Here is a 16,736-nt window from a genome sequence, read left to right as displayed (position 1 = left end):
TTCAGCCTCATCTTGATAAAACTGCACAGAGCACAGAGTATGTAGTGAATTGGCACGCAACAAGGGGCATGTCTCAGAAAACACAGAAGAAATTGCTTATAAATAGTAAAATTTCATAATCATATTATAGCACAGTGGGCTGTGAAAACCTTATGAAAACAACTGAAACATATTCATATCTTACAATATGAACCGTTTTGTTCTATTGAAGCTGTTTTCAAAGTGTCTTGATGTCAGAACAATAATTACTTCTTCAATGTCTAAAATACTTATTATTTTATGCTGAAGATCTACAATACTTCATTCTATGGAATTTTAAAAATGATGTAAACAAAAATATTCCATTAATGTAACTTTACATCAACTTAATTGAATATTGAACTGACCAGGTTGTAAGATGTGTGTTGATTATGTTTACTTGTGTAAGTATATATAAACAAGGAAATAGATAGGTATACCTGGTGTGATTAATGGGCCCTACATGTTTCTACCTCTCATTCAATCTAGCTGATACCTGGTATTTTAAGGGCCTGAGAGGAAACACAATATGGTTTTTAGGTTCAATGTAATTGCTCTAAGTACCCTTCCTGTGTGGCTAGCTGGTACAGCAGAGGTCAGAGGTTAGTGGTCAGTGGACTGGACACAGGTTAGGGCAGTTATTACCTTGATAGGGAGGCCAGGTAAGCAGGAAGGCAAAGATAATGTTACATGTCACTAGGGTGAAATCAGGCCACACTAAAATAATCTTAGTTAACAGTCCTGGCCAGCAATAGTGAAATCTAGCCACACTGCAATAATCTTAGTTAATTGTGCTGGCCAGCAGAGGTGAAATCAGACCACACTAAAATAATCTTAGTTAATTATGCTTGCCAGCAGAGGTGAAATTAGACCACACTAAAATAATAAAATAATCTTGTATGCTTGCCAACAGAGGTGAAATCAGACCACACTAAAATTAATCTTAGTTAATTGTGCTGGCCAGCAGAGTTGAAATCAGACCACACTAAAATAATCTTAGTTAATTGTGCTCGCCAACAGAGGTGAAATCAGACCACACCAAAATAATCTTAGTTACTGTGCTGGCCAGCAGAGGTCAGGGCTCCACAATTACATTTGTCTGTCAGACAAGTACATCATGATATACACTTGCCAGCTCGGGCAAGTGATTTTTAGCTGAAACTTGTTTCTCAAAAATGACAAAAAAAGATTAAAAATGCCTGTCTTGCAGAAATAAAATATGACTTCTAAAATATCAATTTAACTACAATGATTTTCTGAGGTACGTTACTGGTACGTTAGGTAGAAGCCAGATGTGTTCCGATCACGATAATCCGGATTTCTGTTGAGTTTGCATGTAATGGTCACTCTAGTTCTATTGTAAGTGCTGAATTGACATATACGGTTGAAATACTGTTAAAAAAGAAAAATACCTGATATATCTGACGAGAAAGGATCACTTACTTTTGTAACTTGCTTTAAGTCACAAGTGAAGTGCAATAATCAGTGAACAAATCATAATAATAAAAACAACTTTTGACACATTTTTTAAGAGTAAACTTTATTTATTTTAATAGTAATATGACATTATGAAGTTAGTGTTTAAAGTTTGGACAAGTGGGTTTGGCTGTTGGACAAGTGGATTTTAAAATCACTGGACAAGTGTGAAAAAAATGATATTGTAGGGCCCTGGAGATGAAGGCCATACTAAAAAAATCTTAGTTAACTGTACTGGCCAGCAAAGGTGAAATCAGGCCACACTAAAATAATTTTTGTTGCAGATGAAGTCACCAGATGTGATATTGGCCACATTAAAATTAGCAGGTGAGAAAAGTTGAAATCAGGCCACAGAGATAAACTCTAACTTAATTGCAATACAGGCCAGAAGAAGTGAAATCAGGCCACAGAGATAAACTCTAACTTAATTGCAATACAGGCCAGAAGAAGTGAAATCAGCCATAATACAATAAACTCTAACTTAATTGCAATACAGGCCAGAAGAAGTGAAATCAGCCATAATACAATAAACTCTAACTTAATTGCAATACAGGCCAGAAGAAGTGAAATCAGCCATAATACAATAAACTCTAACTTAATTGCAATACAGGCCAGAAGAAGTGAAATCAGGCCACAGAGATAAACTCTAACTTAATTGCAATACAGGCCAGAAGAAGTGAAATCAGCCATAATACAATAAACTCTAACTTAATTGCAATACAGGCCAGAAGAAGTGAAATCAGCCATAATACAATAAACTCTAACTTAATTGCAATACAGGCCAGAAGAAGTGAAATCAGCCATAATACAATAAACTCTAACTTAATTGCAATACAGGCCAGAAGAAGTGAAATCAGCCATAATACAATAAACTCTAACTTAATTGCAATACAGGCCAGAAGAAGTGAAATCAGCCATAATACAATAAACTCTAACTTAATTGCAATACAGGCCAGAAGAAGTGAAATCAGCCATAATACAATAAACTCTAACTTAATTGCAATACAGGCCAGAAGAAGTGAAATCAGGCCACAAGAAACTCTAATTATTGCAATACAGGCCAGAAGAAGTGAAATCAGCCATAATACAATAAACTCTAACTTAATTGCAATACAGGCCAGAAGAAGTGAAATCAGCCATAATACAATAAACTCTAACTTAATTGCAATACAGGCCAGAAGAAGTGAAATCAGGCCACAGAGATAAACTCTAAATTAATTGCAATACAGGCCAGAAGAAGTGAAATCAGCCATAATACAATAAACTCTAACTTAATTGCAATACAGGCCAGAAGAAGTGAAATCAGCCATAATACAATAAACTCTAACTTAATTGCAATACAGGCCAGAAGTGAAATCAGCCATAATACTTGGTCAGTTGCTTGAGGTCCTGGTGAAACTAAGCCACATAATAAAAAAAACTTGTAAATTATGCTGGTTCAGTAGATATGGTTTTATTGTGAGATATGTTATTAATCTGAAAATTATAAAGAAATTAATCAGATCATTGCTATATTTATAGTAAGGGAATTCAAAATTTAACAAATGAAAAGAATGATGAAAGCATGTTTCTTCGACAGACTAATTATGTGTTGTATATATATGTTTTAGAGTAGAAACTAAAAATTAATACCTTTGGCCTTACTCATTCATTCATGCAGGTTGTGGGAAAATGAAGGGGTGTAAGTGGATGCTTCATTGAGAAGATTTAAATCTGAAGGTTGTAGGGCAGATTAGGGATGGTCACTCAGTGTAATAGCCTTTCCAGAGCTGGTCAACTTTTTACCCTATAAAACACATCCTTGAAAACATAGATCTTATTTTCTAGTCTCTGATTCTCACACCAGTGGCTATTTAAAGTGAACAACCATACCACATGTACTCCTAAAACATCTTTTTTCACATTGGCTCAATTACATACAAGGGGTACTTGACCTGAAATGACCATAGCTGTTGATAAGATATTTGGGAAAAAACAAGACCATTGACATTATTAAGGCCCTTATGGTCCAATAAAGAAAATATCACATTTTTAAGTCCAATTCATAAAATTTCCGAATTTGATTCAAGACACTGTCTAATTTATTTTAGTCCACTTTCAGTAGATGTGATTTTACATTGACATTTTTAGTGATGAAAATGTAATATGAGTGATTGACAAAAGGTTCACGTGAAACAATTCCATTTTATTTAAGCTACAGAATATATCCAGTCATGTTTTAGCCAAATTGGAATGTTTGTGGGGAAAAAACTTTATTTAGATTAATTGCAGTTCAATGAAAAAGTAGTAGCACTTCATTGAGATTTTCAGCATCAGCCATTCAAGTTTCTTACACAGAAATTTTCTCAAAAAAACCCACTTAGTTTTAGAGTGATTGAAAGCCACTTGTATAAAGAAAAGTATTTGTGGAGGATAGTTCCTGTTGAGCTTTGGAGAGTCAGGTGAAATAAGTACAGATGACTGTTTTTACAACATATGTGTGTTGAATTAGGAGTATCCTGTTAGGAGGGCGAGAGATTCTCACATACCAGATACAATTTGGGGCGAGAATTATGATATTGATGTTCTTCATTTCTTTTTGCCTTTACATCTCTGTGTTAAAAAGGGTGAACGTAATATCCTAATTATGTTTATGATGTGACAAGCCTTTTGATTCCCTTTTAAGGATTCCGTGCTCCTTTGTCGACACAGTTATTTGACCATTAAGACAAACGGAAGGGAATAAATGCTGTGTTTTTCTGGAGCCACCCGTTAACACTTATCTAGCTGCTGCTGTTAAAAATATTTTGTTTGCCAATTTCACTTGATGTTCTGCATACAGTATTTCCTCAAAACAATGCTAGAAAAATGAGATATAACATTTGAGAGAGAAAAAGAATGCATACAAAAAAATTTAGTTGCACATTTACACTTCAAAATGTTTCCAACACCATTTGAACGTTAAAATATGGGAATTTTTAAAAATTAGTTTGAAACTCTTTGCAAAGACTTCACAATTGTGCTTCTAGAAAAATTTAGCTTGGACCAATAATTAAATGTTCCTGAATGGTATAAACTGAACTATTATTATCTAGTGCACTGTGAGGTAAAGTTTAATACTTAGAAAATCTTCTGCTGCTATCTCTATTACATAATTGAGTGGAGAGCTGGTTTGATTAAAATCTTCAGAAAAAGTCCACAAATGTGCAGTTTTGTGCGATTTGATCGGTTTGTGCCCTGGGGAGGTATTCTATGATAAAAAACATTTTTTATGACATCGTGCGACCAATTAACGCCAGATCATTGTAAAACCTTGTAAAAATCTAGTGTATTCCACCCGAGCCTAATTGTGGTTCGTGCTGGGGTTTATAGACGGGAGGTAGGCAATTGCTACTTGATTAGCTAAGTTCACTGTTCAATGTAACGGTCTGCTTGGCGTGTACAAGGTGTTTTTGCTTTTCACCGATGTAGGTAAGACTTGAGAGGGATTGGCTGACCTCTCATCATCATTCTCTTTCACTCCGATTTGTCAGCTTACAAACTGGAAAAGAAAAAGAAAAAAATGAATTTTGAATAACATACATAAAAAGACGTCGTCAGCTGGCATGAACATTAATTTCAAAGATATGTTACAGTGGTATTTCAATTGAACACCATGCAGATCAATTTCTTCTCCATTCTTAAAATCCATTGCTAAAATATCGCAAAATCTTACAAATCTGAGCTTTTGTTGAAAAATTTATCTCTAATTTTATTTTTATTTCCTGGTTTACTAATCGCAATGTGGTAGTTAATATCATTTTTAAATATGGATATATAATATCTATGGTTGATTACAAAGGTACTTTAAAACCGTCAGTCTACTGTACTAAGATTCGGGGTAGAGGACTAGAGGTACTCGGAGGTGAGAACTGACCGGGTAGGTAGCTTTCCTTAGTCACGTCGCGATAATAGCACAGTCAAATCGGCTAATATGTTCCTTCACGGGGTGTCATAGGTTTGTGGACAAAGACCGCAGGGTCACAGTGTCTGTCATATTTATAGAAATGTCCAAGACAAAGGTAATACACGAATGTACCGGTAACCACATCCGAATTATATCAATAAAACTGCTTCATCACATGATATTATTGTGTACACATTCAGATGTTTACTTTGTTTCTGTCACACGCAAACTTACTTTTACTTGAGGTTTGGTTGCTTTTCAATTAAATTGTAAAATAACAGGTCACAAAGGATGTGTGTCTTATTTGTTGCAGTCAACTTATAACCATCAGTCCATCTCTTTGTGTTTTACAACCAGAACTCTATTTTAGGTTACCTAGGGAAACAATAGTTTTTGACCATGACCTTATATGTGCAAATGCTATAGGATTAGTGTCTCAAATGATTGACCTTGACCTACATTTAAGTTAACATGGGTGAAATCTTCAGACAGCTTTTCTGTAATTCATTATTTATGCACCATGATATTGCACTAATAACACATTTAAATGAAGGATTATTTAGTTTATAAAGTTAATGATATTGAACTCTCATCTCTAGTTTGGTCTATAACGTTTTACATCTTTGTCACACACTGGCAGTTCCTAGTCAAATGTTCTTGAATTGACACATTTGTGTCATGCATTGCCTAATACAAGTGCTGTAATTGTTGTACACGTATTCATGTTTATACACATACATATTAAGATCTATGTCGCACATGTTTGAAAGTGTGTTACACATAGTTTGAATATCAGTGGTTTCGAGTGTATTGAATATGTCTTATCCATGTTTAATTGTTAATGTTAATATTGTTTTAGGGGCTGTGAGAGATGTTTATAATTCTCTGTCATTTCAATATTTGTATGTTAATATTGTTTTAGGGGCTGTGAGAGATCTGACATTTCCAAGCACCTGCTGATCCATGAGGAACCTAAACACGTGTGTGAAGTGTGTAATAAGGCTTTCCGTCACATGAAGAACAAAGAACTACACCTCAAAAGGTCAATGTTCCTTTGATGACACCAAAATAAAAAGTCATCATTTTATTTCCTGGCACTTGACTAAAGTTTCTCTACCAGCATTGATGAAATCTATGAATTTGATGTATTGGCCATGTGTTGCTAAGTGCAATATGAAGCTAATGACATGTATGTTAATCAAGTCTTATCTACCTTTAGTGATAACTTCTGTGTGTGACTAGATAATGAATATAACATATGATTTAACATCTAAGGCATTATGTTATCCTACCTTGTCAGATTTAATCTGACATACTTCATAATCTGATTTCATGATGTGCTCACTACCATGATTATGGTTGAATCCAAGTTAAAATGTAACATTTGTTTATATTGCAGACATAATGGTCAACGAGACTACAAATGTGGGGTGTGTGACTTCTACGGGTACACATTTACTGATATTAGGAAACACATTGAACGGAAACACGCTGACATCAAAACTCTTGTCTGTGATAAATGTGGATCAGCATTCAAATCCGAAAGCTTCTTAAGGGTATTTATTGTCTTACCTTTTCACTAATACAGTAAAATCTGTTCCGAATCAAATGGCACCAAGAAATTAATTTGTATTGGCCAAACTTTTTCATGGAATTATAAAATGTTGAATGGGTATTTCTATTTACAATATGAATCTTCCAAGCAGATCTTGGCTATTAGTATGTTTTTATGTATCATGGTGATATGTCAATAGTGACGCCGTCCTCTTGCCTTTTAGGAGCACCAAAAGCAGCAGTGTGAGGTGTTTATGATAGAACAAGCCTTGGCCATTGCTAACTCTGGAGGCGGCACAAGTCAAGCTACCATACAGATTCCGTCGTCCTCCTTCACTGTCGACGGTTCACAGATCCTCATTGATGGACAACAGATAGTGAATGAAGGCGGAGAGCCTGTCAATATTACAGTCAAACGCATCTCTATGCCAGGTTAGTAGATTTCACATCCACACTTCTGTTTTAGACATGCTTTGTATCATTATCACTGTTTGAGCATTCTTTCCCATTTCTCCAAGACAAGATTCCTTTTCATTGCCCCTTCACTGTAAAATGTCATACTCTTTTACTGAACTGTATTTATTTATTTTTTGTCCTATCTACGTTACAAGATCCCATTTTTGCCCTTTTTCCATGACAATCTCCTTTCTTCTTTGCCATTTCCCAGTGACAATGTAAAGTTCTTTTTGGAAAGGTCAAGTCCTTTGCCTTTTATCTGTGACAAGGCCATTCTTTACCCTTTAACAATCACAAGGTTACCTTTTTCTACCTTTTTTTTTCCTATGACAAGGTCATGTCCTTTGACGTTTCTCCATGATAAAGTCATGTTCTTTGACCTATCTCCATGATAAGGTCATGTTATGTGACCTGTCTATGTGATAAGGTCATGTTCTTTGACCTGTCTATGTGATAAGGTCATGTTCTTTGACCTTTCTCCATGATAAGGTCATGTTCTGTGACCTGTCTATGTGATAAGGTCATGTTCTTTAACCTTTCTCCATGATAAGGTCATGTTCTTTTACCTTTCTCCATGATAAGGTCATGTTCTTTGCCCTGTCTATGTGATAAGGTCATGTGGCCCTGCAGATAGGGCGTAAGAATTGTACCAGGTGCCCCTATTGCATGATCATAAATTTAGGATCTTATCTTTTCTCTTCTTCCTAACTACCTTTCTTCTTCCTAATGCCTCCTTTGACACGTCTCACTTTTTTTTTAAAGTGGTAGTTTCTGCCCCTGCTTAATGCTACGCGTACTGGGAATGGGACGATGGGTTCACCCGTTGTCAGTATAATGTGACCAAATGGTGTGTGTTGTTTGGTGTCATTGGCTGCATTCTCCAGTGATATAGCATTATAAGAAGACACATTATGTATATACCAGTCTCCCAAAACACCCACCTTGCACTACATACACACTATACACTGCATACATGGGAGGCCATCCTTACATGACAGAAAAAATTGAAGCGGACCACCTATTTAAAATCCGGTCCGGACCGACCGTCCAGCAATCATTGAGTACTTGTAGTCGGTAGAAATGGCATCTCTGAAGTATTACTTAAGTTCCAAACCTGGCAAAATTAATGTAGAATTCAAACTGCCCAAGATAATCATGAAAGCAGCTGCCTGAACACTTAATAGCAGGAAGTTATATTTACTTTAAAAAGTTACATTAATGTTCGGTTCAGCAAAATCTTGTTTGGTCCGGTTACTCACAGTCCTTGCCGGTCCGAATGCCCAGACATTTTTTTCAACTTTCCCGATGTCTGTAATAAGGTCATGCTCCTTAACCTTTCAGTTTCTCTATAAGAATATTACATCCTTTGCCCCTTCTAAATCTATTTACGTCCTTCTATCCTGAATTATTACACATGTAGTTGGTTGTATAGAGTTATTGTAAGATTTCTAAATAAGACGAACATAAAAATATATGTTCAATGCAATGTTTATGCATTTTAGGGCCAAAGGTACTTGATGCATAAGATAGTTTCAGGAAAACTTCCTACTTATTTCTGAATCAGAGTCAGTATTTATAAATGTGTTTCAGCAAGGCAAAAGTACTTCTTTTGAGTGTTGTCCACTCAATGCAATTGTTTCTTTGTAAACTATTAAAGGTTGTGTGTTTGTCTGGAATTTAACTGCTTTGTTGTTAGCTCACCTGGTCCGAAGGACCAAGATGAGCTTATGCAATACCGTGGCATCGGGCCGTGGCATTTCTCGTCCAACTGTCTGTCAACATTCAATTTCTTCTCCATAACCGCTGGTCGGAATTTAACAAAATTTGACTGGTAGTGTCCTTATGGATTCAAAATTGTACAAATGATGGGGCTGACCCTCAGGGGCCAGAGGGTCGGGGTCAGAAGAGATCAATTTGGCTGTTATCATATAAACGACTTCTTCTCTGCAACTAAGCATGGTATTGCACCCATAATGCAATGGTAGTATCCTTATGGGGTAGGGAGTCAAAATTGTACAAATGATGAGGTTGACCCTCCACAGCCCTAAGGGGCTGGGGCAAAAGGGATCAATTTGACTATTTCCCTATAACTGACTTCTTCTCTGAAACTAAGCATGGGATAACACTCATAATGTAATGGTAGCATTCTTATAGGGTGGGGATTCAAAATTATACAAATGATGAGGCTGACCCTTTCCCACCCCCCCCCCCCCCACCCCCCAAGGAGCCTGAGGGGCAGGGTCACAAGGGGTCAATTTGGATATTTCCATATATATAACTTCTTCTCTGAAACTAAGCATGGGAGAGCACTCATAATGCAATGGTAGCATCCTCATATTATTGGGATTCAAAATTATACAATTGATGGGGCTGAACCCCTGGGGCCATAGGCGCGATGCCAAAAGGGGTCAATTCGTCTTTTTCCATATAAACAACTTCTTCTCTATAACTAAGCATGGGAGAGCACTCATAATGCAATGGTAGCATCCTCATATGATGGGGATTCAAAATTGTACAAATGATTGGGCTGATCCCTCAGGGGCCAGAGGGTCGGGGTCAAAAGAGATCAATTTGGCTTTTACCATATGAACGACTTCTTCTCTGCAACTAAGCATGGGATAGCACCCATAATGCAATGGTATTATAGGGTGGGGATTCAAAATTGTACAAATGATGGGGTTGACCCCCCGCAGCCCTAAGGGGCTGGGGGCAAAAGGGGTCAATTTGACTATTTCCCTATAACAGACTTCTCTGAATCTAAGCATGGGATAACAGTCATAATGTAATGGTAGCATCCTTATAGAGTGGGGATTCAAAATTGTACAAATGATGAGGCTGACCCCTCCCCCCCCCAGGAGCCTGAGGGGCAGGGTCAAATTTGACTATTTTCCTATAAATGACTTCTTCTCTGACACTAAGCATGGGAGAGCACCCATAATGCAATGGTAGCATCCTTATAGGGTGGAGATTCAAAAATGTACAAATGATGGGACTGAACCCCTGGGGCCAAAAGGGGTCAATTCGGCTATTTCCATGCAAACGACTTCTTCTCTGCGACTAAGCATGGGAGAGCACTCATAATGCATTGGTAGTATCCTTATAGGGTGGGATTCAAAATTGTATAAATGATGGGGCTGACCCCCGGGGCCTTAGATGCGGGGACAACAAGGTCAATTACGCTACTTTTTTCATATAAATTACTTCTCCCTGAAACTATGTGTTGGATAGTATATTCATATGGTATCTATAGCATCATTATATGGTTTGGATTCAAAATTTTAAAAAATTGTGGGGTCACTTTTGCTATTTTTTCTTATTGTAAGAGTCTTTGTAATAATTACTAAAAAAAACAAGGTGAGTGATACAGGCCCTCTGGGCCTCTTGTCATAGCACATACTGGGGTCAATTTTTCAAAACACTTTAGTTTGAATTTACTTATTTTATAACAAGATGAGTTATATATCATTGTTGTTATATTAATTTAGCTGTAGATTTTGAATGAATATTTTTAATGATGTCTATATAACTTTATACATTGCTTTGTATGCTGAAATAAAGAACGAAGGTTTCACCTAATAATGTAAATGCAGGAACCAGTAGAGATGGTCAAAGTATTTTATAAGAGTTGTCTTTCCTTGCACTCTGTTGACATACATGTGTCTGCCTCCTACGCTGATAGCAGTACATATGTTTAAAATGAAAGTAAATGCACCTTTACACTTCACGTACAAAAATCCTCAGTGCAAGATGATAAATTAAAGTTCATAAATATTTACAGGTATAAATAGTGTGTTGTCATAGCAATTGTGCACACGAGCAGAATTCCCATGACATTTAGAAGATCTACACAATTTTCCCTTTGAAATTATGAATGAGTAAGTGTTTCTGAGAGATGAAAGCATTTTAGAGAGAGCAGACACGTCACGAGAGGGGATGTGTGTATTACATAATATACACACAACATGTTACCCTATTAACTTTACATGCAATCCAGGAGAAAAGAATTTAAAATCAATTTAACAATATTCAAATGAGTCTTTTCGTCTCTTGGCCCTGTCTGATACATTTATCACTTAATTTGTGGAAATGGCAATGTATTTTTCATTGCGGTGATAAATTTGTGTTTGGGAGTAGTAAGCTGATAAAGCATTATTGTGCAATGCTGGTATCTGTAAGTGGGAGTAGTGTTTATATAGAGTCTGACACAGATAGTGGTAACACTCCCCTTTCTGGGAACACTACAAAAATAGAGCACTCCACTTACATAGGTATTCAGCAGGGATATACATGTAGCTATATCATGTGCACGCATTTTAAACAGGTAAAGTTTACATTGGAATAAGGAATAAAACTGCATTAGAATAAATCTCTCATCAATGATTGAAACAAAGAAATTAGAAACACTATGTGATTTTGTATAGATGATAATAATATAATGTAATGATATATAATATGTAAATATATTATTATAAAATATCACTCATGAAACAATCCACAGAGATGTGTTACCATTATAATATATTTAATATATAAAGATATTTTTTTTATCAAGTTTTTTCATTTATTTTTTATTTCTTATTTTTTTATTATTCGTCCAAATGCATGGAATGTAAAGTCCTTAAAAATTCATGCGAGTATTATTATCTCACAAAAAACAAATTCTGCAATTGTCTCAATAGGTAATTTAAAGGTCACAATGAAAGGTCAAGCTTTTCTTGCTTGGTCCAAATTCTTAATACAGATAATTTTGAGCACTTTGAGATCTTTTCTGGTGAAAATTATTTTATTTATTTTAATAATTTATATTAGTTGTTACGATTGTTGTATTTTATTGATGACAATGTTGGAACAAGTCTTATAGAGTTCATAACATTTAAATTTTAAACACGTTGAAAAATGTGTACAAATTAGAGGTTAAATGTGCATAACATCACATAACTAATGATCTGGTTTAAGTCATTTCTGGTTTTCCCCAATTACCTTGGCAGATAAAAATTGGGCCCACTAACCTAGATTCTGACATATTTAGATGCACATGATTTGCGCTGAATGATGTAGTATAATTATTATACTGTCCTAATAAACATACCTGAGCTAATACTAGTCCTTGAGGTGATGTTGCAAAATCAATATAAATCTTATCAAATAAGGACAAAGCTCTTGGTTTAATAAAAAAAAAAAAAAAAAAAAAACGGCCCATTATCAGGAAGATTGTAGAGGTCGGAGGTTTGTTGTCGGTGTTTTCTCACCATTTCGTTGGGATAGATTAGATCATTGATTGACTCCTGTGATAGCTATAGATCAGTGTTAGGGACCTACTGTACAAACATATCTCACCTCTACTCTCCTCATTTATATCTCTTACTCTAATTCACATAAGGAAGTATTGGGCAGGGCGTTTTCATTACTTTTCCCTGTAAAAACAGGTATGTTTCAGTCTTTGTGTCATTCATATCTCAATAATGACATAATGTTGTGCTTTGTTGCATACTTCTCTGAAGAAATTTAAGTCTGATTTCTATTTACAGCAAGAGTAAATAGGTTTAATTCAGATGGAATATCTCCGTGTCCATGCACCAAGTAGAAATATCTGGCGTAACAATTCACCCAAATGTCATTCTATAGCTTTTAAAAATACAAAAATGATTACAGTTATTTGCAGAGCTACCTACCCACACCCTAAAGTATTGACAATATACAACTTCTCATATTTAAAACATCAGATTTTGATCGAAATGCTTCAAGATTCTGCACAATGATTACCTGGGGGTAGCAGCCATAGAGCCGTTCTAAGAGTATATAACTGATTCTATACAATAGCCCTGTGGTGTCAGTAAATTTGTGTCTGCGTGGTTCAGTGAGATCACACTATAATTAAGTTTTGCTTAAAACAAGTAGTTTCAATGACTTAAAAATTAACTTTATCAACCAATAAAAGAAATAATAGTGTCATAGTTTGTACCGTCGCTTCTGATTGGCTGAGATAACAGCATAATGATTTCATAGAAGAAGTTAAAAAAAAAAAAAAAAAAAAATCCTAAAATTAATTTGGAATTTTGAAATTATCATTTTTGTAAATTGAATCATAAGAATTAAATACATGTTTTATTTTGAAAAGATATAACACAAAAATTTGAGTGTACCCTGAATATACTGCAGCCTCCAGTACTCCCCCACCAATCACACGTGATAGTGTATAAAAACTCTAGTTGTTGATTATATATAAAAACCTATAAGATGACTTCTATGTAAGTTTAGCCAATAATATTTACTGAGATAACTTCAGAATGATCATCTGATTCTAAACCACTTGTTGCACTTATAAAAGTGCTTATTTAGCAGTATATCTAAGCAGAGACGTTCCTCCTACTACCAGAAACCTATTAATGGGTGGAGTTTGGTTTGTGGCTTTAACAACAGGTGTACTTTATCTGTAAAATACAGGTAACTAAACAGGCCATTAGTCAAGTAGATTTATATTGATGAAGAAATAGAAAGAACGTAGAAAATGTCAATAAATTCTTCTTTCATTGTATTTGCCCCAGTAAAGATGTATATAAATGTTTTCTCATAGTAAGCTAACTGTAAGTGTTATTAAGTGAAAATTGAAATAGAAAAATATGTGATTCATTAACGAGATAACCTAGGTAGTGACATCCACCTGACACTGCCAATACATAGGCCAGATGAGGCAATTATCAGTGTATAAATACATCGGTAGCCAGGTACCAAAAAACAGCTAGAAAAAACAGATGAATTAACAAGTATTTAAACAAATATTTAAAGCTGTTTTCCCATTGCCATGCTTCAACAGACATGAAGTATTCCAATAAGTGGTTCATTGTGATTCCCCCAGCTAACTGTCAGGAGCAGGCTACAAGTACCTGACCTTGGACTAAAACATCAACCTGAAATCAGATCAGTAAACAGTCAAGGTATAACACTCTACAGGTACCGTAGGAAATTAGGCTTTCCTGCGCCATTAATTTGCCATGTGCATTCTGTGCATGTCCGTTATCTAATCAGATAGATTAGGATAATCCACTTAATTCTTTTAATTGCATAAATGAACTACCGTCCAAAACTTTCTTCCCATCTAAACCAAAAAGATATTTTCCATCCAAAAAAGATTAAATTTGGCCAGGACACTTTAAGAGCAAAAACCATTATATGAAGTTTCCTTTAGTGTTGACAAGTATTTTACCAGGATACTACAATTAGGTGAGTCCTGTACTGATACAGTAGGTTTCCTTATACCATTTTACAGAGTTATTGCCCTTTGTATTTGCCTATTCCTAACGACATTATATGGGATGGGTGTCTGCAGAGAATTGAACAATTCAGGGTCATTTCCCCAAGCCTTAACTTACCCCTTACACAGGTATGTTGTGTGCATACATAAGTAGGCTGATTGGTGAGAACAATATTGGTCAATGTCTTCTTATAAGCTGTACAATAATAAAAATCCCCATTCACACCATTCTAGTCATCTTAAAAGGGGTGATGAGGATGTGGAATCTGACATGGCTCTATTGCCCAGACAGTGTTCTGAGTAGATTTCTTTATTATCTTCAATTTTGCCGAATCATCACTTTTATACATACCAATTCAAAGGTACTACACCAAACAATATACATGTACTCTTTTTAGGCTTTATGCAAATTTGCCTTTTTTAAGCCATAAAAAAATCACTAAAAAAAGATAGATAAACAAGTAATATAAGATTTGTTTTGTCTTGACCACCGGAGATGACCATCTGGGATGATAGAATGATTAATAAGGACAGGAAATCCTAGCCATTAGTGGTAGAGTGTGGCCCACTAACGGCTCCCCATAGGCATGTATGTGTGGAATTTTATCTCCGTATTTGAGTACATCAGGTGAAAAATTACCGTGATTCTATTTACAATGATTATACTTCACCATCCATGTTAGACATCCCTACCTGTTAAGTAAAACGTGTTGGTAGTCAGATTTTATCACTGATGAATTAAAGATCTTTTTTACTCTCGCCAGTAAAAACTTCTCCATTTTTTCTTTGCTATGTAATGTGAATTCAATAAACCTTAACGAGGGGAAATTTGAGATTTTATTGATAGACAGGTACATAAAGACTGACTCCCTTGTACTGTACTATAGGGACCAGGGCCAGTGTGTGGCTCACTGAGCTATAGATAGGGAACTGTAGATATCATATGTAGATGACGGCCCCATTAGGGCTTATTACCGAATATGTTGGTCATATTAGGAGATATTTTATGATACACAGGATTTAAGATGATAATCAGAGTATCTGGGATAAAGCTGGTATCAGTTAAGGCTGAGTACCTTAGGGCCCTTAGTTCACTGGAGGAGCACTGTAATCGTCCAAATAAACACCCTGGATCCCTGCCTTTTTTGTTAGGATGAGCGCTCACCATGGACATAGTCATTAGATAGAAAAAAAATCATTATACCGACCACATTATCTGTTACAATCTTATAGATAAGGATATAGTTATTACAACTGTACATGTATTACACCACACTGGCGGTTTATTAGCTCTAATATGTTACATCAGAGCACTGATCCTACCAGGTAGATAGTGCGGCTAGAAAGGTAGGGCTCAATCTATATATAGAATTAGGGATACAGAAAGTCCCTAATGCTTCCAGGTAAATGTGGGTGCAGTGTGGGATACACTTGAGTTATACATATGTCCATTAACTAGAGTATGACAAAGGCTCCAATCTCCATCATCTAAGCAAAAATTACACAAATTTAACATGTGACTTTTTTTTACATGGCATCAGATAAAACATATACTGGAGTGAAAATTCTATCAATTGTCAGCAATGTGAACTCAATGCAGTGATGATAATGAGGATTTGTTCCCTTTTATTCCAATACAGGTATAGATAGACATCAATGGAGGGGACCAGGTATACCATACTTGTGGGGGAGGTCATGTCAGCTCAGTACAATGCAGTCGTGTTCAATAGATAGAAATTATGTACGGAGTATTAGACCCCAGAGATAGACCTGTGACCATGAGTACAGTCAATTATAACACACAGCAAGTTAACCATGGGTATCAAACTAGGCCCCTGGCCCCTTTGGCTGGGAGTTCAGCACCCTAGGAACCTGCATTAGGGACCCTGGTCACTAACCATGGGTATCAGACTGCCTAGGTGTGCCCTTTAACCATGACCTGGGACTTGACACACACTGTAACTCCTTATGTATAATAATCTCATCAAAAATTAAACCTTAAACACTGACCTCTGGCCAGCTTGACCTGTCTTTTCACACACAAGTCAATGGTTA

At 35.8% G+C, this 16,736-nt stretch overlaps 1 protein-coding gene across 4 annotated transcripts in view; it reads left to right on the top strand.

The window, feature by feature from the left end:
• LOC138304896 (uncharacterized) overlaps positions 1-16,736 on the top strand; it is a 141,960-nt gene that overhangs the window by 75,440 nt on the left and 49,784 nt on the right. For all 4 annotated transcript variants that reach the window (XM_069245276.1, XM_069245297.1, XM_069245266.1 and 1 more), the window contains exons 16-18: positions 6,342-6,461; positions 6,819-6,975; positions 7,198-7,405. In XM_069245276.1, coding sequence (XP_069101377.1) covers positions 6,342-6,461; positions 6,819-6,975; positions 7,198-7,405 — 485 coding nt within the window. The remainder of the gene's footprint in view (positions 1-6,341; positions 6,462-6,818; positions 6,976-7,197; positions 7,406-16,736) is intronic.

The sequence above is a fragment of the Argopecten irradians genome, chromosome 1, assembly GCF_041381155.1.
Source record: "Argopecten irradians isolate NY chromosome 1, Ai_NY, whole genome shotgun sequence".
Lineage (NCBI taxonomy): Eukaryota > Metazoa > Mollusca > Bivalvia > Pectinida > Pectinidae > Argopecten > Argopecten irradians.
The sequence above is the reverse complement of the archived record's forward strand: the minus strand, read 5'-3'. Positions and strand labels throughout refer to the sequence as shown.